General features: G+C 38.3%; 2 protein-coding genes across 10 annotated transcripts in view; one reads left to right on the top strand and one right to left on the bottom strand.

The window, feature by feature from the left end:
* DCAF6 (DDB1 and CUL4 associated factor 6) overlaps positions 1-21536 on the bottom strand; it is a 146937-nt gene extending 125401 nt beyond the window's left edge. For 5 of the 9 annotated variants that reach the window (XM_046681509.1, XM_046681510.1, XM_046681512.1 and 2 more), the window contains exons 1-2: positions 21173-21529; positions 10785-10846 (exon numbers count right to left, since the gene is read on the bottom strand). In XM_046681509.1, the coding sequence (XP_046537465.1) occupies positions 10785-10846; positions 21173-21269 (159 nt within the window). In that variant the 5' untranslated portion in view covers positions 21270-21529. Of the gene's footprint in view, positions 1-10784; positions 10847-21172 lie in introns of all 9 variants that reach the window. The other 4 variants (XM_046681511.1, XM_046681516.1, XM_046681517.1 and 1 more) reach the window with 4 other exon arrangements.
* Positions 21537-22144: 608 nt separating this feature from the next.
* Positions 22145-25133, top strand: part of MPC2 (mitochondrial pyruvate carrier 2) — a 28530-nt gene continuing 25541 nt past the window's right edge. Inside the window, exon 1 of the mRNA XM_046681521.1 lies at positions 22145-22461. Coding sequence (XP_046537477.1) covers positions 22353-22461 — 109 coding nt within the window. The 5' untranslated portion in view covers positions 22145-22352. The remainder of the gene's footprint in view (positions 22462-25133) is intronic.

The raw sequence follows: 25133 nt of genomic DNA, 5'->3' as shown, positions 1-25133 counted from the left end.
ATGCTACGACTCAGCAACTGCACAGCAAGGTATACACCCAAGAGAACTGAAAACATATGACACACAAAAATTGTACACAAAAATCCATAGCTGCATTAATCATAATAGCCAAAAGAGAAAGAAACCCAAATATTTATCAACTAATGAATGGATAAACAAAATGTGACTGCCCATTTGCTCATAATAAAACATCTGTACAATGAAATATTATTCAGCCATAAGATGAAATAATGATGCATACTGCAACATCAACACACCTGGAAAACATTACACTGAGTCAAAGAAGTCAGACATAAAAAGCCACATATTGTATGATTCCATTTATACGTGAAATCCAGAAAAGGCAAATCTACATAGAGACAGAAAGTAGATTAGTGCCTGCCAATGGCTAGGTGGAGGGGGAATGGGAGTGAATGATAAGTCGTATGGACTTTTTTTTCAGATAGCAAAAATATGCTGGAATTAGATAGTGGTGATGGCTTTACAGCTTTACAAATATACTAAAAAGCCACTGAATTGCACACTTAAAATAGGTGAATTTTATGGTATGTGAACTGCATCTAAATTAAAAATAAACAATTAGACTTCAACTTTCAGTCAAGATGGCGCACCATGGACCAGATGTACTATCACATCTGAAACAACTAAAAAAACAGCAGGATACACACTAGTTTTAAGTACTCAAGAAATATTTCTCAATATAGACAATATTTACTTATGGGCCATGAAACAAATCTCAATATATTTAAAAGACTTCAAGTCATAGAAAGTATCTTCTCCGACCAAATTGGAAATAAATTAGAAATCATTAACACAAAGAAATGTTTGGAAAATATGAAACAACAGATGGTCAAAGAAGAAACTGCAAAACAAATTAGAAAGCATTTTGAATTGAATGAAAATAAAAATACAACATATCTCAATATATGGGCTGCAGCTAACGCGGTACTTAGAAGGAAATTTATAACACCAAAACACATATTAGAAAACACAAAGGTCTTGTATCAATGACCTCAGCTTCCAACAAAAAATGATAAAAAGAACAGCAAATGAAACCCAAAGTCAGCAGGAGACTGTAAATAATGAATATCAGAGCAGAAATCAATGAAACAGAAAACAAAACAGAGAAAAGTAATGAAACCAGAAGCTGGGTCTTTGAGAAGACACATAAAATTAATGAAACTCTAGCCAGAACTAATCAAGAAAAAAAAAAGGGGGGGCTGGCCCCGTGGCCGAGTGGTTAAGTTCACGCGCTCCGCTGCAGGCAGCCCAGTGTTTCGTTGGTTCGAATCCTGGGTGCGGACATGGCACTGCTTGTCAAACCACGCTGAGGCAGCGTCCCACATACCACAACTAGAAGGACCCACAACGAAGAATATACAACCATGTACGGGGGTGCTTTGGGGAGAAAAAGGGGGAAAAAAAATTAAAAAATCTTTAAAAAAAAAAGAAAAAAAGAAAAAAAAGGGGCAGGGGGACATATTACCAATATCAGGAATGAGAGAGGTGACATCACTAACTATACAGTCTACAAATATTTAAACATATAAGGGAATATTATGGACAACCTTATGTCAACAAATTCAACAATTTGGATGAAACTGAAAAAATCTTTGAAACACACATGGTAAACAAAATGCACTCAAGACAGAGTCTATTTTTATTAAAGAACTATAGTTACAATTTTCCACTACGAAAACTCCAGGCCCACATGGCGTCACTGGTGAATTCTGCCAAATATTTTTTTAAAATCAGAATTTTATATACCTATCCTTGCAGAAAATTAAAGAACACAATACGCTTCCCAATTCATTGGTACAAGAAAACTATGGACCAATATCCTTAATATACATGGAAAAATTCTAAAGCAAAACTTTAGCAAATTGAACAATATAGAAAAATAGATAATACATCACAAAAAAATAGGATTTTTCTCTGGAATATGAGAATGGTTTAACACTCAAATATTAATCAATGTAATTCACGCTATTAAACTAAAAAATAAAACCCATATGATCATCACAATAAATGCAGAAAAGACAGTTGACAAAATCCAGCAACAATTTCCAGTAACAGCTCTCAGCAAAGTAGAAACTTTTTCAATCTGATTTAATGAGGACCTATGAAAAGCCCAAAGCTACCATCATACTTAATAATCAAAGACTAGATGCTTTCTAAGACCAGAACAAAATATGGACGTCTGCTCTCACCACTTGTATTCAACACTGTACTAGAGTACTAGACAGTGCAATACGGCAAGAAAAAAAATAAATAAAAGGAGTACAGACAGGAAAAAAGGTAAAACTATCTTAATTCTCATACAACACGATTGTTTTTGTAGAACATCCTACAGAATCTTAAAATAAAAGTACTGGAACTAACAAGTGAGCTTAGGAAGTTTGTGGGATACAGATGAATATATAAAAATAGATATGGCAGGGAATTAAAACCACAATGTGATATCACTAGATATCTATTAGAATGTCTAGAATTAAAAAGAATGACCACATCAGATCTGAAGGGAAAAAGAGACAATAGAATAGTAGCAAACTTCAGAATTCCATTTTCAACAATGGATAAATCATACAAACAGAAAATCAACAAGAAACATTAGATTTGAACTACACTTTGGATCAAATGGATATAACAGACACATACAGAACATTCTAACCAACAAAAACAGAACAGACATTCTTCCCAAATGCACACAAAACATCCTCCAAGATAAATCCTGTTAGATCACAAGTACCAGCAAATTTCAAAAGAATTAAATCATACCAAATATCTTTTCTGACCACAATGGTATGAAATTAGAAATCATAACAGGAGAAAAACTGGAAATTTCATCAATATGTGGAAATTAAATAACACAATTCTGGACAGCCAATGGGTCAAAGGAGAAATCAAAAAATATCTTGAGACAAGGAAAAATGGAAACAAAACATATGGGATGCAACAACAGCAGTTTTAAGTGGGAAGTTTATGGCAATAAATGCCTACATTAAGAAAAATGAAGGGTCTCAAATAAATAACCTAACTTTACACATCAAAGAACTAGGAAAAGAAAAATAAACTAACCATAAAGTTAGCAGAAGGAAAGAGATAACAAAGATCAAAGCAGAAATAAATGAAATAGAGGATAGAAAACAATAGAAAAGGTCAATGAAACTAAGAGCTGGTTTTTTGAAAAGATAAACAAAAAAACTGACAAATCTTCAGCTACACTAACCAAGAAAAAAAAAGAAGACTCAAATAAAATTGCAAACGAAAGAGAAGACATTATAACTGATACCACAGAAATACAAAGGATCATGAGAGACTACTGTAAACAATTATACGGCAACAAATTAGACAACCTATAAGAAATGGATAAATTCCTAGAAACATACAACCTACTAAAACTGAATCATGAAAAATTCGAAAATCAGAACAGACCAATAATGAGTAAGGAGATTGAATCAGGAATCAAAAAACTCCCAACCAAAAAAAACCTCAGGACCAGATGGCTTCACAGGCTTTAAATGTTTACCAAACATTTACTAAATGTAAAGAATTCCAAAAAATTAAACAGGAGGGAACACTCCCAACTTCATTTTCTGAGGCCACCGTTACCCTGATACCAAAGACAGATAAGGACACTAGAAGAAAAGAAAACTACAGGCCAATATTCCTGATGAACACAGATGCAAAAATTCTAAACAAAATACTAGCAAATCAAATTCAACAGCACATTAAAAGGATCAGACACCATAATCAAGTGCAATTTATCCCTGGGATGCAAAGATGGTTCAATATACACAAATCAATAAATCTGATACACCACATTAATGGAATGAAGGATAAAAATCATCTGAATAGAAGTAGAAAAAGCATCTGACAAAATTCAACATCTTTCATGATAAAAATTCTCCACAGATTAGGTATAGAAAGAACATACCTCAACATAATAAAGGCCATATATGACAAGCCCACAGCCAACATCATAGTCAACAGTAAAGGTTGAAAGCTTTTCTTCTAAGATTAGAAACAAGACAAGCGTGCCCACTTTCATCACTTTAATTCAACACAGTACTGAAAGTCCTAGCCAGAACAATTACGCAAAGAAAAGAAATAAAAGGCAACCTAACAGGAAATGACTAAGTAAAATTGTCTCCGTTTGCAGTTGACATGATCTTATACACAGAAAATCCTGAAGAGTCCACCAAAAAACTGTTAGCATTAATAAACAAATTCAGTAGTCTCAAGATGTAAAATCAACACACAAAAATCAGTTGCATTTCTATACACTAATGAACTATCTGAAAAAGAAACAATCCCATTTATAACAGCATCAAAAACAATAAAATACTTGGGAATAAATTTAACCAAGGAGGTGAAAGATCCATACACTGAAATCTACACAACATTGATAAACAGACATTGAAAAAGGCACAAATAAATGGAAAGATATGCCATGTTCACGTATCAAAAGAGTTAATATTATTAAAATATCCCTATTGTCCAAAACCATCTATGGATTCAAGGCAATCTCTATCAAATTCCAAAGGCATTTTTCACAGAAATAGAAAAAACAATCCTAAAATCTGTTTGGAACCACAAAAGATTCCAAACAGCCAAAGCAATCTCAAGAAAGAAAAATAAACCTGTAGGCATCACACTTCCTGATTTCAAACTACATTAAAAAGCTATGATAATCAAAACAGTATGGTACTGGCATTAAAAAAACATATAGTCCAACGGAACAGAATACAGAGTCCAGAAAATAACCCATGCACACATGGTCAATTAATTTACAACAAAAGAGCCAAGAATACTCAATGGGGAAGGGATAATCTCTTCAATAAATGGTGTTGGAAAAACGTTATGTTCACATGCAAAAGAAACCAAATTAACTCAAAATGGAATAAAGACTTAAACATAAGGCCTGAAACCATAAAACGCCTCGAAGAAGACATAGTGAAAAGCCTCTTGACCACGATCCTGACAACGATTTTTTGGAAAGGACACCAAAAACAAAAATCTACAAGTGGGACTACATCAAACTCAAAAGCTTCTGTACAATAACAGAAACAACTGATGTTCAGAAACAATCCATCAAAATAAAGAGGTAAACTACAGAATGAGAGAAAATATATCCAAACCATATATTTGATAAGGGGTTAATATCCAAAATAAGAAACTCACACAAGTCAATTGCAAAAAACCCCAAATAATCCAATTAAAAAACGGATAAAGGATCTGAATAGACATTTTTGTAAAGAAGATATACAAATGGCCAAAAAAGTACATGAAAAGGTGCTCAACATCACTAATCATCAGGGAAATGCAAATCAAAACCACAATGAGATATCATCTCACACCTATTAGAATGGCTATTATCAAAAAGACAAGAAATAATTGCTGGTGAGGATGTGGAGAAAAGGAAACCCTTATGCACTATTGATAAAAATGTAAATTGGTGCAGCCACTGTGGAAAACAGTATGGAGGTTCCCCAAAAAATTAAAAATAGAACTACCATGTGATCCAGCAAGCCTACTTCTGGGTATTTATCTGAAGGAAATGAAATCACTATCTTGAGGAGATACCTGTGCCCTCATGTTCATTGCATCACTATTCACAATAGTCAAAACATGGAAAGAACCTAAGTATCCAGTGATAGATGAATGAATAAAGAAAACGTGGTGTGTATATATGCAACGGAATATTATTCAGCCATTTAAAAAGAAAAAGGAAATCTTGCCATTTGCAACAACATGGATGAATCCTGAGGGCCAGAGAATGACAAATACTGTATGATTATCACTTATATGTGGAGTTTAAAAATGCCCAACTAATAGAAACAGAGAGGAGATGAATGGTTGCCAGAGGCTGGAGGGTGGGGAAAATGAGATGTTGTTGAAAAGTACAAACTTCCAGGGCCAGTCCCAGTGGCCTAGTGTTAAATTCTGCATAATCTGCTTCAGCAGCCCAGGTTTGGTTTGAGGTGTGGCCCTACATCACTCATCTGTCAGTGGCCATGCTGTGGTGGTGGCTCACATACAAAACAGAGGAAGACTAGCAGCAGATGTTAGCTCAGAGCAAATCTTCCTCAGCAAAAACAAAACAAAAACAAAATAAAAAGCATTAAAAACAAAAAAGGGCAAACTTCCAGTTATATGATGAATAAGTTCTGGGGATCTAATGTACAGCATGGTGATTACAGTTAACAAGACCATGTATCTGAAAGATACTAAAATAGTAAATCAAATGTTCTCACTACAACAAAATGGTAATTATGTGAGGTGATGGATACGTTAACTAACCTTATCAGGGTAATCATTTCACAATGTATGTGTAACAATTGTCCCACTGTACAATTTAAACTTACATAATGTTATTTGTAAATTATATTTCCATTAAGGATGGAAAAAAGAGAATAGAAGGATATCCCAGAAACTAAAACAAGTGGTTATGTGCATTAGGGAACAGAAAGGAATTGGAACAAGAACAGTAGGGGGAGCCATACTTCTCAATGTACGCTTTTTATATAATTTATTTTTGTACCATGAGAAAGTAGTGCCTATTTTAAAAATTAAATGCAAAACAGAAATAACAACAAAATATTTCAAAAAACAGTGTGATAGCAGAAAAGATGTGTTTAAGCTTGTAAGAAAAGTTTACTTTCTACTCATCTTTAGAAAAATATTTGAGGGGCTGGCCTGGTGGCGCAGCGGTCAAGTTTGCACATTCCGCTTCTCGGTGGCCCAGCATTTGCCGGTTCGGATCCCAGGCGCGGACATGGCACCGCTTGGCAAAAGCCATGCTGTGGCAGGCGTCCCACGTATAAAATGCAGGAAGATGGGCATGGATGTTAGCTCAGGGCCAGTCTTCCTCAGCAAAAAGAGGGAGATTGGCAGTAGTTAGCTCAGGGTTAATCTTCCTCAAAAAAAAAAAAAAGAAAAAGAAAAATATTTGAGAATATACTCAGTAAAACCTGAAAGTAAATTTAAAAACGGGAAGATATAGAATCCAGAGCTTGAAAAACTTGAGAATATCATAAAGGCAATTGTGCCTTATGGGAGGATTCATTTGAAATTAACACTAGAAAATTCTCCTGTGGGTAGGGAGAAACGTTTGACCCTAATTAGGTTCTTAAAGACAAAAAAACCTAAGATGTAACACACAATTTGCCTCTTCAACGAATGAATCATAAATACCACATATGTGCTAGGCACTCTTCTTGACATTAGATGAATAAATTTCTCAAGATATTTTTTTGGTCCAGTGTGCTGGGACAGAGAGGGGCAGGTGTGTAGACTATGAACAAATAAATAGGTGTGTTTGTATAATTATAATGTTGGACAGTGATATGCAGTATGGAAAAAACAAAACAAAAGAAACAGAAAGATGCTGATCAGGGGTGGGGAGTTATTTAATTAGGCTGGTCAGGGAACGCTCTGATAGGTAACACTTGGAGAAAGCTAAATGAAATGAGAGGTAAGCTTCAGAGATACGTGGGGAAAGAGTTCTAGGTAGAAGGCATAAAATATATAAGGCAGAGGTGTACGTGGTGTATTTAAGGAAAAATAAAAAGATGACTGCGACTAGAACAAATATGTATCACGGAGAACACAGTGAGGGATGAACCTGAAGAAGAAGGCAGGTGCCAAATCATGCAGGGCTCAGAAGCAACAGGCCTTTGGGTTTACCGTAATTAAGCTGGAAACTCCCTGGAGAGTCTTGAGCAGCTAAGTGTCATGATCAGATGATATATTACTTAATTTTATTCATAAATTTTCTTTCCACCCTAAAGAGTTGAAGAGTTTAACAAAAACTAAGAAAAATACATATACATATAAGACTTATTAACATTGTATACTGAATTTCGATTTTTAGAATACATAGACAAATTACAAAAGATAACAATGGCTACAGAATAAAGGGTAAATGTAACCAACATTGACAACATAAAAGCATATAAACCTCACAGAGGTGTGAAACAGAGAGGAAGGTGGAAGGAAGGGTGAAAGCATTAAATGTCTCTTAAAGAGGGTGACTCAAGGGATGCTGTCTATAAAGGCAGAAAAACAAAAGGATGTTCATCTATGTTGTTTAAAGTTAAAATGACCAGTGGAGAGGCTGAGAAGAGTAACAAAAATTCTGAGAAGCCTAAATCTTAGAAAGTGAGAGCTGTAAAAATAACTTAAATCCTCCTCTATTACAGCAGAAAATCAATTGACAATGTCCAAAGTTGGCAACGAAGAAAGATAAGTATAAGAATATTACGTAGAGACATGAAAAAAATCACCAGAGGAGCTGAAATAAAAAAAGATTAAAAGAAGTTGCTTTTGGAGAATAAGAAAGGAATACGGGAGGGCGGGACACATCTATTACTTTTTGTTATGTTCCCTTTTAACCATGTGCATATGTTATTTTGACCCCCAACCCCCGAAAATGATTCTAAGTTTTAAAATAAATAATATATACCTAAATTGTATTTACAGCATAATTATAATTCCGTAATTGTGGATAGGAAAAAGATAACCATTTGGGGGAAAGGACTATAGACACTTTTATCTCTTTGCTTAAGTTTTAAATGCTTAATTCCCTAGAGTTAGGGCCTAGCCCCTCTTTTCACTTTGTAATTTCTTTCCACGCGATCTTTCTAGTTTCACATTTTCGATTAGCAGCTGCAGCAGTGTTTTCCAAAGTACAATCCATGGATCACCTAGGTCAACATCAGGAGGTGTTTGTTAGAATCAGATTTCCCTAGCCTTACACTCCAGAGGTTTTTCTTTATTTGTTTTAGTATTTCAATTTCTTTAAAAAAACAAACACTTTAAAAGTATAGTGTTGAGATAACTTTCTGTAATGAAACAGGGTATCCCAATGCAACAGGAGTAATATATCTTTATGAATATAAACGAATACAGTGTAACTTTCAGTAACTGCTACCCCTTACTTGTCCACTGACTCTCCAGCCTAGCAAATTCAAACCATAGGGCTTGTTTGATAAAGACGTTTCTCAACCCTTCTGTCTTTGTCAATCATATTATAAGTCTTACTTCCTAGGGGAAAAAATGAGGAAAGGAGCAACATGACCTGATTTATATGGATAATCTAGGATCTGTATTTTGAATGAATTAGTGGAAGAATTAGGAGACCTCAGTGGAATAAAGAAGATCACGTGACAGGATACGGCAGTAACCCAGGCAAGAGAAGAAAATAAATTAGGTGGTAGCACAAAGATAGACGTAGATGGATTCCAGATATATTCTGGAGGTAGAATTTATTTGTGGCTAGATTAGACGTGGAAGTTAAGTGAAAGAGAGATCAAGGATAGTTAAAATTTTTCAGCTTAAATAGCTGGATGAACAATGACGCTATTTACTAAAATGAAGAAGGCTGTAGATTCAGGGGAGAAAATCAAGTACTTGTTTTAGCCACCTGAATCCTATGATCAATCTTACCATCACTAAAAGTAAGACAACGAAACACTGTGTGCCATTTTTTTGTGATATAATATTAAGCACAAAGTATCACCTGTAAATATTCCTGCCCAAAAAGTTGAATCTGAATCTAAGCAAATCTCTAGAAGTAACTTCCATTTACAGGAAATACAAAGAATACAGAAACAAGTGTTAAATGACACCACAAGAAAACAAACCAATACCTAGAACGTGGGACATCCTATAGGAGGACCGACTCGGTTTCTGTAATAAACCAACGGCAGGGATAACAAAGGGGAAGACTGCTGTAGAGTAACAAAGATTTAAGAGACACAGCAACCAAGACACGGACTTTGCCTGCATCCCATTTTGATGTTACAAACAACTATAAAAAGACATTTTTAAACAATGAGGAAAATCTGACTATGAACTGTGTATTAGATGCCAAAAATATAGTCAATCTTGTTAAATTACATAATGACATTTTGGTTACATAAGAAAATGTCCATCGCTTCTAGGCTACACAGAGGGGTGAAACGATATATCTAGGATTTGCTTTAAAATATTTCAGCAAGGAAAAAAAAGAAAAATGAAATGGAAAAAGAAAATGTGCCAAAATCTTGATAATTACTAAATCCAGCTGATAAGTATATGAAAAGCATGTTTGAAATTTTCATAATAAAAATTAAAAAGGGCTATGGTTTGGCCCTGTTAAATCTGGGGTGCCTATTAGACATGCAACTGGGAATGTTAAGTACAGAGTTGGGTATATGAATCTGGAGGTCTGGGAAGAAGTGGAGAGGAGGAAGTCATGTTTTTTTAGCCATGGGACTGGATAGGGTCACTTATCCAGCTGAGAAGAAAAGAGGGTGAAAGGAGTCAGGACAGAGTCTTGGTACATCCAACATTTGAAGGTCAAGAAAGAGAGGAGCCGGCTAAGAAGACAGAGAAAATGCAGTGAGTCAATGACAGAGAAAGAAAACCAAGAGAGTATGGTGTTAGCAGAAATCAAGACAAAATATATTTCAAAAAGGAAGATGAGTTCAACCAATGTCTAAAGTTTCTAAGAAGTGACCACCAGACCTGACGATATGAAGATTACCAGTGACCCTCACAAAAGCAGTATCAGTAGAGTGAAAGAGATGGAAGCCTTTTGAAAATATTAGAAAACTAATCTGCACTTTAAAAAATCTCCCATACACTTAAAATGTATTTTTATGTTTTAATGTAAAACTTTATTCTCCCATTTTATTATAGTTAGTCACAATCTCTTCTGAGACGATTGGGGCATTTCATCAAACATTTGAACACCTAGTATTAAAGTCCTTCATAGTTAAGAATAAATGATTACTTACACAGCCATCATGCACATTCAGAGTTGCTTCAAGTTTTAATCTTTGGATAAATTCTCTTCTTCCTGTTTAAAAAGAAAGAAAGAACTAAATAAATCATATAATTCATTGCTGAGAAAAGTCTAACAGTGAAGTTAAGATCCTAGGATCTGGCATGAGATCGATTCGAGCTCTAATTTCAACTCCTCTATTTATAAGCTGAGTGATAACTGGGCAAATTAACCTCCTCCTTAGCCCTTGTTATCATGAATGCCCACCCACCTCATGTGGTTATTGTGAGGAGTAAGTCACTCAAGGACAAAAAAGGCTTAGCACAGTGTCTGGACCACAGTAAACACTCAAATGTTTCCTTCATTCACCCATTCATTCAACAAATATATTGAGTACTCACTTCATTCCAGGTGGTGTTCTAGGAGCTAGGAATACAGCAGTAAAACAAAACAGAAAAAGATCCCTGCCCGTCTAGTGAGGTTATTGAAAGAAAATAAACAATGTCACTTGGTGAAAGTGCTATGGAAAAATAAAGCAGAGAAAGCAGATAAGAGAAGACTGGAACTGGGGCATAGGGTTTTCCATTTTAAATAGGTTGGCAAACAGTATTTTCTAAGATACCACCTACTTTTAAACAGATCTCGATTTCAGAAATGTTAAAATATGTTAAAGTTCATTTTACAATGACGAAATGTGGCAGCAAAAGAATAAAATCAGCCTAAATATCCATCAATAGCAGAACAGTTATAATACTGCACAAAAAAGAGAAATATGTTTCCCTTTAAGAAATGAATCATCTTTACCAAAGATGAACCAAAAAGCTTCATGTTTATTCAAAAGCTGTGATAAAAGGAAGATGAATATCTGGCAGAGCAATAATTAGCTAAGTAATCATGCTGATGAGATCTCAAAATTATGTTTGACTATACTCTCTGTATACCATCACAAGAGACACAGTTCTCTATTATGTTTTCTTGCCACTCAACGTAAAGATCAAGATCTTCTTAAAGCCAAACTGCTTTCTTGCTTTCTCCTTGCTTATAACTGGTAAGACGGCTAGGTAAAGGATGAACATATGGGTTGAAGAATTTTTCTTTTTTGCGTGGGGGGAATGTTCTATGGTTCCTAAATTTATTTGAATAAAACAACATACAGAAATTGAGTATTTTCATGAACTAGATTGTACTTTATATATTAAATTTTCAAGTCTAATTTTTGGTTTTAAAAAGATGCTAACCATAGTAAACCAATAAAAAATTTTTTGAATCTCTTCCTTTGAGCCAAATTACAAATTAAGAGTTAAGAAATAAAGTATTCAAATTAACAAAACAGCAACTGAAATTCATTAAAATGCTAAAAAATGTACTAAACACTTCTTTCTCCAAATTTTTAAAATCAGGGTTTGAAAACACAGTTCTAGCCATTTCTGTCTAGAGAAAATGGCAGTGGGACATGAGACAAAGTTCTTCTAGCAAGAACACTTATATATGAATCTTGTACATAAAAACACGCACTGAGACATGATAATGACTTTGGAGATCAAAATGATTGCTTCATCCACACATCCCATAAAATGTGCTTCCAGAACAGACTCACGTAAACCTCCTCTACCTTTTTTTTTTTTTTTTTAAGATTTTATTTTTTCCTTTTTCTCCCCAAAGCCCCCCGGTACATAGTTGTGTATTCTTCGTTGTGGGTTCCTCTAGTTGTGGCATGTGGGACGCTGCCCCAGCGTGGCTTGATGAGCAGCGCCATGTCCGCGCCCAGGATTCGAACCAACGAAACACTGGGCCGCCTGCAGCGGAGCGCGCGAACTTAACCACTCAGCCACGGGGCCAGCCCCCCTCCTCTACCTTTTTAGTAATTGAATGCACTTCATCAAGAAATAGGAGGTGAAAGCCATCATAAAATAAGAACTGGAAGTAAAAAAACTGAGCCCCCTCAAATTAAAATAAAAACAAACTCACACCTGTTATCAAGAACTATGAAGAGCCTGGCCTACTTGTAGGCTAACAAGTTACCTGCCACCATTTCATGGATGCTGGCAGAAGACACCAGGCTCTTAAATCAGAGGCAAAGGATTTTACCACTCAAGTAGTATGAGCTTCAGGTTCCCATGGGTTCCCTTTGTCCCAATTCCCACAGGGCATTGCATATAGCTACAATCAGCAAGACAGTGTGGTATTTACAGAGGGATAAACACACAGATCAATGAAAGAAAAATAGAGAACACAGAACTAGATCCACACAAATACGCCCAACTGATTTTTAATAAAGGTGCAAAAGCAATTCAACAGAAAAAAATACAGCCTTTTCAAGAAATTGGTGCTGGAGATTCATAGGCATAAAAATCCCCACTTCAAGCTAAACTGCACACCTCATACAAAAACTAACACAAAATGGACCCTGGACTTAAATGAAAATATTTAAAACTATAAAACTTTAGGGAAAAAGCATAGGAGACAATCTTCAGGACACGGGATAGGTTAAGAGTTCTCAGACATAATACCAAAAGCATAATCCATAAAAGGAAACATTGATAAATTAGACTTCACCAAAGTTAAAAACCTTTACTCTGCAAAAGACCCTGTGAAGAGAATGAAAAGACAAGCTATAGACTGGGAGAAAACTTTGGAAACTTCATATCTGACAAAGGACTAGTACCTAAACTGTATAAATAAGTCTCAATACTCAACAGTAAAAAAAAAAATAACAATCCAAATAAAAATTGAGCAAAAGACATGAAGAGACATTTCACTGAAACTACAAAGAGAGCAAATAAGCACATAAAATTGTGCTCAACATTAGCCATTAGGGAAACGTAAATTAAAACCATGAAGTATGACTATTTACTTATCAGAATCTCTAAAATGTAAAACAGCCATTAGGAGCCAGCCCTGTGGCCAAGTGGTTAAAGTCTGGCAGGCTCCACTTCAGCGGCCCACGTTCACAGGTTCAGATCCCAAGTGCAGGCCTGCTTCACTCATCAGCCATGCTGTGGAGGCATCCCACATACAAAGTAGAGGAAGACTGGCACAGATGTTAGCTCAGGGTGAATCTTCCTCACAAAAAACAACAAAGAACCCAAAAAACGGTGGTAACACCAAATGCTGGTGATGATGCAAAGAAACCAGATTACTCATACATGGCTGACAGGGAGAGTACAGCAGTTTCTTACAAAATTAAACAATGTGCTTACCATACAGACCAGTAACTGTAATTCTTGGACACATCCCAGAGAGAAAACTTATGAAACTTCAGAAACTTAAGAAAACGTACAGCCATACAAAAACCTATATATATGAATGTTTATATATAACACTTTACACTTAATAGTCAAAATTTAGAAATAATCTAAACATCTGTCAACAGGTAAATGGTTAAAGTCATAGACCCATATCTTGAAACACTTATCAACGATGAAAAGGAATAAACTATTGATTCACAGAACAACTTGGATGGATCTTAAGGGAATTATGCCGAGGGAAAAAAGCCAATCTCAAAAGGTTACATGCTGTTATTTATAATGTTACACACATGTTATTTATATAACATTCTTGAAATGACAAAATTACAGAGATGGACAACAGATTGGTGGTTGCCAGGGGTTAGCAGTAAGGAAAGAAAGATGTAGCTGTGGCTATAAAAGGGTATCACAAGGGCCAGGCCCGAGGCGGAGTGGTTAAGTTCATGCGCTCCACTTCAGTGGCCCAGGGTTTCACTGGTTTGGATTCCTGGTGCAGACCTAGCACCACTCATCAAGCCATGCTGAGGCGGCGTCCCACATAGCACAACCAGAAGGATCTACAACTAGAATATACAACTATGTACTGGGGGTCTTTGGGGAGAAAGAAAAGAAAAAAGAGGATCGGCAAGAGATGTTAGCTCAGGTGCCAATCTAAAAAAAAAAAAGTATCACAAAGAATTGTGATGACACTGTTCTGTATCTTAAATGTGGTGGTAACCACATTAATGAATTAAAACTAACATTAATCTATTAAAGTTAATTAAAATTAATCTGTTAAAACTGCCTGGCACTAAATACACACAAATGAGTGCATGTAAAACTGGGGAAATCTCAAAGTTCACAGATTTACCTATGTCAATTTCCTGGTTTTGATATTATAATATAGTTGCACAAGATGTCAGTTACCATTGGGGGGAATTGGTTGAAGGGTATATGGAATCTCTTTGTATTACTTCTTACAACTGCATATGAATCTACAATTATCTCAAAATAAAAAGTTAAATAGAGTACCAAAAAGAAACCTTCCCAGAAAGAAAATTCCAAGCTTAGACAGCTTCAATGGGGTTTCAATGCTGAAATCTATTAAATGCTTAAGTAAAAGATAATTTCAATTTTACACAAACTCTTCAGAGAAAGAGAACACATTCAACTCATTTATGAGGGCAGCATCATCCTGATACCAAAAACTGGCAAAAATATAACAAGAAAACTATACGTTAATATCTTTTATGAACACAGACGTAAAATTCTTACCAAAATTGAAGCCAGCAATATATAAAAGATAATTTACCATAAGGAAGTAGGATTTAGCCCAGAACTGAATGTTGGCTCAACATTAAAAAAATCAACCAATATGTTAATATAGCATATTAACAGAATCAATGAAAGGGACATCATATAATCAACTCAATAGATACAGGAAAAAACCTTAACAAAATTCAACAACTAGTCATGATAAACATTCTCAGCAATCTAAGAATAGAAGGGAATTTCTTCAATCGGATAAATCCTATATCCAACAACTAATTTAATCGCGAAATACTGAAGGATGAGGAATGAGCAAGGATGTCCACTCTCTCTACTTCCATTCAAGATTCTACTAGAGTCCTGGCCAGTGCAGTTAAGCAAGAAAAAGGAAAAAAAAGAATGTAAGTGAAAAGGAAGAAACAAAACTCTCTTAATATACAGTGACATAATCATCTACAGAAAATCCCCAAAAAATTGCAAAAAACAAAAGTTTATAAGTACTAATGAGTAAGTTTAGTAAAGCTGCAGGATGTGAGGACAATTAAAAAAAAAATCAGTTGTATTTCTACATATCCATGATGAATAATTTGATATTGAAATTAAAAAACAATACCATCTAAAACGGTATTAAAAACATATATATAGGGATAAATATAATAAAATATGTACAAGATTTGTACACTGAAAGATATAAAACACTGCTGAGAGAAATGAAAGAATACCCAAATGGAGAGAAAAACCACCGTCAAAGATTGGAAGATTCAATAGTAAAGACTACAGTTCTCCTTGAAATAATGTATAGCTTCAACACAATACCAATCAAAATCCCAAGGTCTTTTTAGTAGAAGTTAACAAGCTGATTTTAAAATTCATATGGAAATGCAAAGAACCCAGAATAGACAAAATAATTTTGGAAAAAAGAACCAAGTTCAAAATATCACTCTAGCTGATTTCAACACTTACTATAAAGACATGAAGTACTAGCATAAAGATAGACACCTAGATCAATGGAACATGGTACAGAAAGTGACTTACATATATGGTCAATTGAGGTGCAACAAAGGGGAAAGGATAGCCTTTTCACAAAAAGTGCTAAATCAGCTGCACATTCATATACAAAGAAACGAAACCTGACCCTTACCTCACAGCATATATAAAAATTAACTCAAAATTGTTCACAGCCCTAAATGTAAGAGTTAAAAATAGAAAACTTCCAGAAAAAGGATAGTAGAAATCTTTATGACCTTGGATTAGGTAACTATTCTTAAACAGGACACACAAAGCATGAACTATAAAAGGTGCTGTTAAGAAAAAGAAAAGACAAGCTACAAACTGGGAGAAAATATTTGCAAAAGACATATCTGATTAAGGACTTCCATCAAGAATACATAAAGAATTCTAACAATATTATCATACAACTCAGCAATCCCAATATAGGTATTTTCCAAGAAATGAGGATTTAAAAGTGTTATACCCTAGTTATGTTTTCTAAGATATAAATAAAATGAAGTTTCATTATATATATCTTCTTTATTAGCCATCAGCAATGTTTAAAACAATATTTTTTTAATCTGCTGCAAGGACTTGGGAAACGTATCCCCCCTAAACTTGGAGTTGATAACATTCGATTACCATCGTAAAAACACACACCACCCAGTAGTTTTGCAAACCTAAGCCAACACTCCTTAATGGATATGCTACCAGGTCAACACTAACACTTTTAACAACACGATACAGAACAGAAAATTGAATGTACTCCATCTAGTAAGGCTAAATATCATTTGGAGAATCTTTTATTTTAGTTGTGTGTGTATATCACAAATTGCCACATAAATGCATTTTTACTGTGGATCGTGGTCAAAACATTTGAAAAACACTGACCTAAAATAGACCCGCAACATAAATTTTATGCTACCAGCTCTTATCCCTTCTAAGCACTTTCATCCTATAGGAGGGGAATGAGATCCACAGCAGTCATATTCAGTTGCCTGCAGTTGTTATGACTGGTAATATGCCTTTGGTGGCCTTACCTTTAAAAATTATCTGCATATTCTACTATACTTTGGCCATGTTTGACAGCCATTTTTCACTACTGAAATCATACACTTTGCAACTTTCAATGGATTTCAAGACTAAAGAAACAAAATACAAATACTCCACTAACTTTTCCCCAGTGGCTAACAAAGAGGCAAAAGTCAAATTTACTGACCCTCATATATTGTAACTTGGCAACACAGTATGAAGAACTTGGTAAGCCTGAATGTAGATGTATTCGGAATACGTTAAAGAGTAATCTAAATGCAAAATTATCCATTTCACTACACACTGACTCGAATGATATTTGAAGGACACAGACTTCCTAACTCCCTTACAAAAAGAGATTTCAATCTCCACTATAAAGTTGTCACTGGCTGCCTGCTAGTCTGAATGTTTGTATCGCCCAAAAATTCCTTTGTCAAAATCCTAACCACCAAGGTAATAGTATTAGGAGATGTGGTCTTTGGGAGGTGATTATGATTGGATTAGAGCCCTTACAAAAGAGACCCCTGAGAGGCAGCTCCCCACCTTGCCATGTGAGGTTACAGTGAAAAGATGGCTATGAACCAGGAAGCAAGCCCTCACCAGAGGCAGAACCTGATGATGTGGGTACCCTGAGCTCAGCCTTCCAACTGCCAAGGCTGTGAGAAATAAATTTCTGTTGTTTATAAGCCGCCCAGTTTACGGTGTTTTGTTACGGCAGCCCAAGCTGACGAAGAAACTGCCTAATCATTATTTAAACATTTTATGTTAAACAGTTTATATGTTATAGCAAACAACTCCCTCAAAAAGTTCCCTTATTTTTTTGTCAATTACTGTCTTTTAATTTAGAATGGTTAAAAGTGTAAATTCAAGTTGTAGGCAAGTCTGTCTAAAATGAGAGAAATATGAATAAAAAGAGGAAACATACAGAAATGATAGTCCTTTTATAAGCAACGTTTATCTTTATCAAACTGTATAAGTATATACAGAGACGAAATATGTGTGGCTGATAAGTTATAATAATCACTAAATTCTGAAAGCGCTCCTCGACAGCTAGCATAGAGTATCTTGAGAAACTCTGAAACATTTAAACCTACAGGTGTCCCTGACTCTGGACTCTGACGACCACTCTTCAAAAAAATAAATCCTACATTGACATTTAGATGAGACTCATAAAGATTACAAGCCCTGGCCTGGCCTCTGAACCCATGCTAGACCAAACAAGTCTCTATTGGTTCAGGTGAATCTTGTGAATTTGGGGGCCATAAGTAAACATACACATCTTTTTCTTCTAAATAACGTGTGATAAATTATTTATCTTCATTCCCGTAACATAAAAGGATGTTTTGTGAACTGGCAATTTCCCTTGATGGGAGGAAAGGAGGTAATTAACCAAATTTAAATAAAATCACCTACAAAGCTTCACTACTACTATTGGAAAGACACGTTATGCTGAAATAATTGGAAATGTAAATGTTACAGAAAAATCTGTCAATTTGTTCTAACCAGTTTTACCGTTCTTTCGCAGTAACGCATTATTAGAAATACAAATAAGGGAAACAAATTACAAAAATATTTAACCTACAATACTGTAGTTAAACAAACAATGTTTAAACAGAAGTCTCAAAAAAAAAAGGATCTATTTACTTTCTAAAACCCTTGGACTTGGGACGTTTTAAAAGGAAAGGTTTATAAGAGTACTTCAAAATATCATTTTTTTTAAATCTCATTCAGGCACTACTAAAATGTGGATTTTGCTGTGTCCTGAATGCTAATCAAGATTAGCACCGTGGTGTGGAAGAGTTAGATTAACTAAGGGTGTACAGAAGGCCTACGAAGGCCAAGAAATTACTTTGCAAGCTATTTTCCAAGACTTAGAAACCCACACTGAAAGGAAGCTGTTTCAAGAATGTGCTAATTATAAAGTACATATTGTTAGCACATTTAAAATATCATTTAAGATAAGGAACTCCCTTTATGTATATACACATTTGATCATCTATAATTTAGACTTTCTACTAAAGTCAGTGGACTCTCACTCTTCGATTCCTCTCCACCCAACGCACAAATGCCACTCTCACTAGTGAGTCAGAGCAGAGTGAAAAAGAAAATATATGGTTTTGTTAGATTTTAACTGACTGCCATAGACACAGGTGAACTAACTTAACCAGAAGAAAACATTAATATATAAACCTATATATAAGTACTTAACTGTCTAACCAACTGAGATAAAGAACCAAATTATAAATTCATTCTTACAGAACACAGTATTAAAATTTGTTTTATTAAACTAAAATTAAGTTCTTTCTCAGCGAACAAACACTAAAAAAAAACCTGCACATCTTTTTTGGTTACTGGTTTAAAAAAAGCACTCTCTATCGGTGTTTAATTTTCAAACGATTAATCACCACTCCAGGTACTTAGCCTAGAGCAAACGCACAAACGGCAGGCAGAGGGATGTTCGCGGCAGTGCTGTTGCTAACAGGGAACGTCCATTTCAGGAGGAAAGGTTGAGGCCACTGCGGTGCCTTCATGCTGTTAAATACTAAGCAAATTTAAAAGACTGAATATTCAGATCCTTTTTACCGCCTTGGAAAGATCTCCAAGATGTAGTCAGAAAAAGCAAGCTGCAAAACAATGTTCACAATATGACACCATATATGCAGGTCTCACACAAACACAAAACTAGCATTTCTACATGTACATATGTGCTTGTAAGAATGTAAAAGAAGGTCCTGAAGAATACTCAGGAAACATAACGTTGTTACCTCTCAGGGTGTGTGTGTGAAACTGTAATGGATCACAAGGATTTCTGCTTCATTTTTACTAAGTTTTTACGAGGAGAATGTATTCTTATTTCACCTGCAACACTAAAAAACAAGAATAAGAAAAAAATGCTTGCGAACCTCGCAAATAATTTACACACCAGAACTGTTAGGTGTAATGAGATTTCATTTTCTTTTATTGATTTCAAATCAAAACCAAATGACATCAACAAATACCTAGCAAAAAGTGACAAAATTGGAAAAAAACTTTTGAACGTTGTCGTCTTATCTTCAAATTTTAAAAGAATGAAATAAAAGAGAGTAATGAACAGACTGCCCAGGAAGAAACTTGGAAAACACCCTTACTAAACAGGTCCACCTCTAAGATATCGGACTTCTGAGTTAGCTCAGGTGCGACCCAGAATTCTCACAAAACCACTGGATCCAAAACGAAAAAAAAGTGGACTGCTGTTCGCTCAAGTGTTGAAGGTTGTTTTTAGAAGGCTTAACTAGGAAACAGTAAACGCCAAGTGCCTTTCACAGGAGAGGGGAGAGGAACGTGAAACCCGACACCCCCGGACGGCGCTCACAACCAACCGAAGGGCCGAGCGGCCGGGCGGGGGCTCGCCGACCCCGGGGGCCTGTGCTCGTGGCCGCCCGCGGCGCCCAGTCCCCGAGGGTGGGCGCCCGGCGCAGCCGACACCTGGCCCTCCGGAAAGGGAAGGGGCGAGGGGTCAACAAAAACTTAGGTCCTTCGGCCGAGCGAGGCGCGCGCCGAAGAGGAGCAAAAGCGTCAACTTCTGCTCCCAACGAAGCAGCCCCGGGGGGCGGCAAGTGTCCTCCCGAGTCCCCCTCCAGAGGCGACCCCAACACCGTTCCTGCCAGGACTGCCTGCCCCCGGGGCGGCCCCCCGAAGAGAACCCAGCAAGGGCGGCGCCTGGCGGCAGGCACGGGGGCTCGGCAGCGGGAGGGCGCCGGCGCGGCCAGCCGAGGTCCCCCGGCGCCCGGGTCTCGGGGCGCCCCCGCCGAGGCGCTGTCCCACCGCCAACAGCCCCCGCGGCGAAGCCCCCTCCCCCACCCCCGGGCGGCGACCTCGGCGCCTCCGCCCGGGCCCCGCTCACCCAGGTAGCGGTTCCGCAGCCGGGACGGGTCCTCCAGCCCGAGGGACCTTTTCCTCACGTCCCACAACAGGTGTGGGCAGGAGCCACGCCGAGACATGGCTCGGCCGGGCCGGGGTGGGAGGGGAGCCCACCGCGTGGGGGAGGGGAGGAGGGGGAGGGGACACGCGGATCAACACCCGAGTCGCACCGGCACCATCCGTGCGCCAGCCCTCGCGGGAGCGGCGACTTAAACAGCGGCGGCAGCGGCGCCTTCGCCCCCGAAGCCCGGCCGCACCCGAGCCGGAGCTCGCCTCATACTCTCCTTCTCAGACTACCCAGAACATCCTGAGATCAGCAACAGTCCCCTCCCTCGGCCCCCCTCCAAGAGGAGGTGGAGGCGGAGGTGGCCGCGACTCCTCCCTCTCCTCGTTCTCGACACCCTCCCTTCTAAGCCTTTCTCGCGAGACGACGACCACCCCCGGGGACTGATGCCGGTATCCGCCTCAGCTGCCCTCACCCTAGAAAAGTGGGTTGAGGCCACTCTAGCCCAATCCTTAATTCTCTATGGACAGACGAGGAATAGAGAGAGAAGCTGAGGTCTGAAGCCTTTCGCTCACGAGTCTCATTCCGAAGGAAGCAAGAGAGTTGTGCGGTGTCATCTTTAGTTGGGGCACGGAAGGCCCGAAAAGCCCATTTTAACTACGGGCCTCCTGATCAAAGTGAAAGCGGATTAGAGCCGGTGCAGCTTCACTTTCCCTTCTCCAAAATGGCCTCGAGGGCAGGAAGGAGAAATTGGAGGTTCGCGCTGGGCCCCGCCCACGCCGCGGGGCGGCCCAATCACCGCCGGCAGCTCTGCTTGCGCAGGCGCGCTGCCGGCAGGGCTCAGGGAAGACTCGGTGAGGCAATCCTCTGGGCACCTGTTGCCATGACTCCTCCTACGGGTCGGCTGCGGGAGGGCGGGCGGCGGGAGGCGGGCCCGGGGCGGGCAGTCGCAGAGCCTCCGCCCCCTCAGCGCTCTCCCGGCCCCCGCCCGTAGACGGTTCGCAGGGGGCAGGCTGAGCCCCGGGAAGGGCGCCCTAAGGGAGAGGAGGACGCGAGGCGCTGTCGCAGGGGAGAGTGACGAGCTGCCCTTCGTTGTCAGCCAGGGCCGAGCACGCGGCCACTCTCCCGCCCGGCCGCCCACGATCACTCGTCCGCAGAGATGTCAGCCGCCGGCGCCCGGGGCCTGCGGGCCACCTACCACCGGGTCCTCGATAAAGTGGAGCTCATGTTGCCTGAGAAGTTGAGGCCGTTGTACAACCACCCGGCAGGTAATGGACCCTTAGAATGGCTCCTACCGAGACCTTCCGTCTCTCCCCATCTCAAGTCGACCTTTAGAGGCCCGCTGGCACCTCTGCGGCTGGAGCCATCACCCACATCCCCAACCGCTTCCCCTCGAGCGCGTCCGCCTCCTCTCCCGTCCTCCCTGCTTTTCCCTTCTTCTTATCCAACATCTCTCATAACCCTGTGATTCAGCGCCCTTCGCGACCTTTGTTGCGCCCCATCCCTTAGGCACCATTCAAACCCGGAGCGGGCCTCTGGATTTGATCTTTCTCCTTTTCCGCAGCCGCGAAAGGGTGCGGGCCACCCCGAAACCCTCATTCTCTCCTCTTTCCTCCACGAGTAGTGGTATATTGACCCGCGCGGAGCAGAGCTGTCTTGTCGCACCGGAGGGTTTGGAGTAAAGGTCATACTTCCTTCAGCTCCAGCTGGCAGGGGCCTGCGGATGCGTGACCCGGGTGTCAGAGTCAGTGTCATTCCTCATCCCACAGGTCTAGTTGGTTTGTCTATCCTTATTTATGAAATTACTGAACAAGCTCTCCCTGGGCCTTTTCACGTGCACAGACCTGGATTTAATTCTACTCTGCTGCTTTGTATAGGTGTGACCTTGAGCAAAATCCTAAATCTCTTAGGTTTTGTAAAATGTGGTGGATGTGAGAATTAAAGATAGCATGTGTTTCATTTTTCATAAATGCTCCGTAAATGTTAGCTTTCTTGTCCTATTGGAGAACAGCGTTCTTATGGTTGAAAAAAATAATTCTGTAAGACGCTGGAAGATCTCAAGTCCTCCAACTCTTTATTTAAGACCTGGAATTCTGTTACTTCTCCTATAAAATGTGCATAATAATACTTACTTGGCTGGGAACTGTTCTGAACTCTCTTTCAAGCCTAAGACTTAGCAGATTAGAAAATATGTGGTAAATTGAAACATTGAAGTGCACCCCAAAAAGTGGCCATTTTTTCCTACATAGTTAAATCTGTATCTATAGCTGGTGTCATTAGGAAAGTTGTCTGTTTCCCAGCGTATCTGAGTCAGAGCTGGTTACTAAATCTGATTTCCAATTTAATAATGCAATGAACTATATCTTAGGATTATACTTTAGTGTTATTTACTACAGTATTATACCCATTATAAAATTGATCTTTAAGGAGAGGTATTTATCGATGAATAGGTTTATTTAGTTTATTTGCCTTTTAGTTCTTTTAACGCTCAATTTTTTGGAATTATGCTCTGTTCTGTGGCAAAGGTTTTCAGGAGGGAGGATTGGGCAATGCTTCTGTACTGATCTTCACTTTAGAGTCAACTGGATTCTGTGGAGTCAACTCTGCCCCTCTTTGTGTTTGGACTGTGTGATACCAGCAGGGGAGGAGCAATTATAGACTGCTTTAATACAAGATTAGAGGGTAGTTTCACAGTGATCTTTTCCAAGGCCTTGGCTTTAACCATCTATAATCATTACTCAACTTTCGGAATGAAGAGGAGTTACCTTTCATTTGTGGATTGTCCATTTCATCCAGGTGTTCTTGGATCAGTTCAGTTGATTGTACCCCTTTCTCCGTGTAGTGAAAGAAGCATAGGCTTTGAAGCCAGACAGATCTAGGTTTAAATCTTGGTTATGTGACCCTGGCCTTAAATCCCCCAAGCCTTAGTTTTCTAATCTATAAAATGGGGGTAATAATTAACACCATTTAAGGATTGTTGTGAAAATTAAATGGTATAATGTCTGTAAAGCACGTGGCAGAGTTTTTGCACTTAGACTGTCAACAAATGTTAGTTCCCTCCCATCTAAGCTTTTAACCAATATGCAGAGTAAGAATATCTATCACTGTAAAATTATTTGTGATTAAAAATTGGTAGGGGGGCCGTCCCAGTGGCATAGTGGTTAAGTTCACGCGTTCCACTTTGGCAGCCCAGTGTTCATGGATTCGGATCCCAGGTGCAGACCTGGCACTGCTCATCAAGCCATGCTGTGGTGGTGTCCCACATACATAATAGAGGAAGATTGGCACAGATGTTAGCTCAGGGACAATCTTCCTCACCAAAAAATAAAAAATAAATAAATAAATCTTTTTAAAAATAGTTGTAGGCACCCCAATGTAGAAATGTAGAAGCATGAAAAATATAACTGTTGCTTCCTTAGTATTGAATAAAATCTGAAGAAACACTGATTATTGTTCCAAGAGTTACCCAGAGTGAATATTCAAAGTTTTTGCATACTATTTTGCATAATAGTATATTCCTGAATCATCATTTAGACCTTAGAATAGATTCACATGCTGAAGGTTTTGACAATGATATGCAAGACTAGGGTATTAATACTTGTATATCATACATTGCCGATTCTAAATTTTTGAGATTTAATTTTATCACCGACAAGTATGTCTAGACAAGTAACAAGAATATGTCTCTATATAGATATGCGTTGGAGTTAGAATATTGCATTATATATCTATATTATATACTGTAGTTAGACCTGTGGCCTGCATCATTCATGTACCTATGTGTTGTTCTTGGCACATCATGATCTACCTCTGTAGAGTAAGAACAGAGTTCTAAACAAATGTTTGCCCTAGGGAGTTGAGTTCTGGTAAGTTATGACACTCTCCTTACCCCCTCCTGCCTATAGAAGTATGTGACTCCACTGCATAGCTATACTCTAGA

The sequence above is a fragment of the Equus quagga genome, chromosome 13, assembly GCF_021613505.1.
Source record: "Equus quagga isolate Etosha38 chromosome 13, UCLA_HA_Equagga_1.0, whole genome shotgun sequence".
Taxonomy (NCBI): Eukaryota; Metazoa; Chordata; class Mammalia; order Perissodactyla; family Equidae; genus Equus; species Equus quagga.
This window is presented reverse-complemented; position numbering and strand designations above follow the sequence as displayed.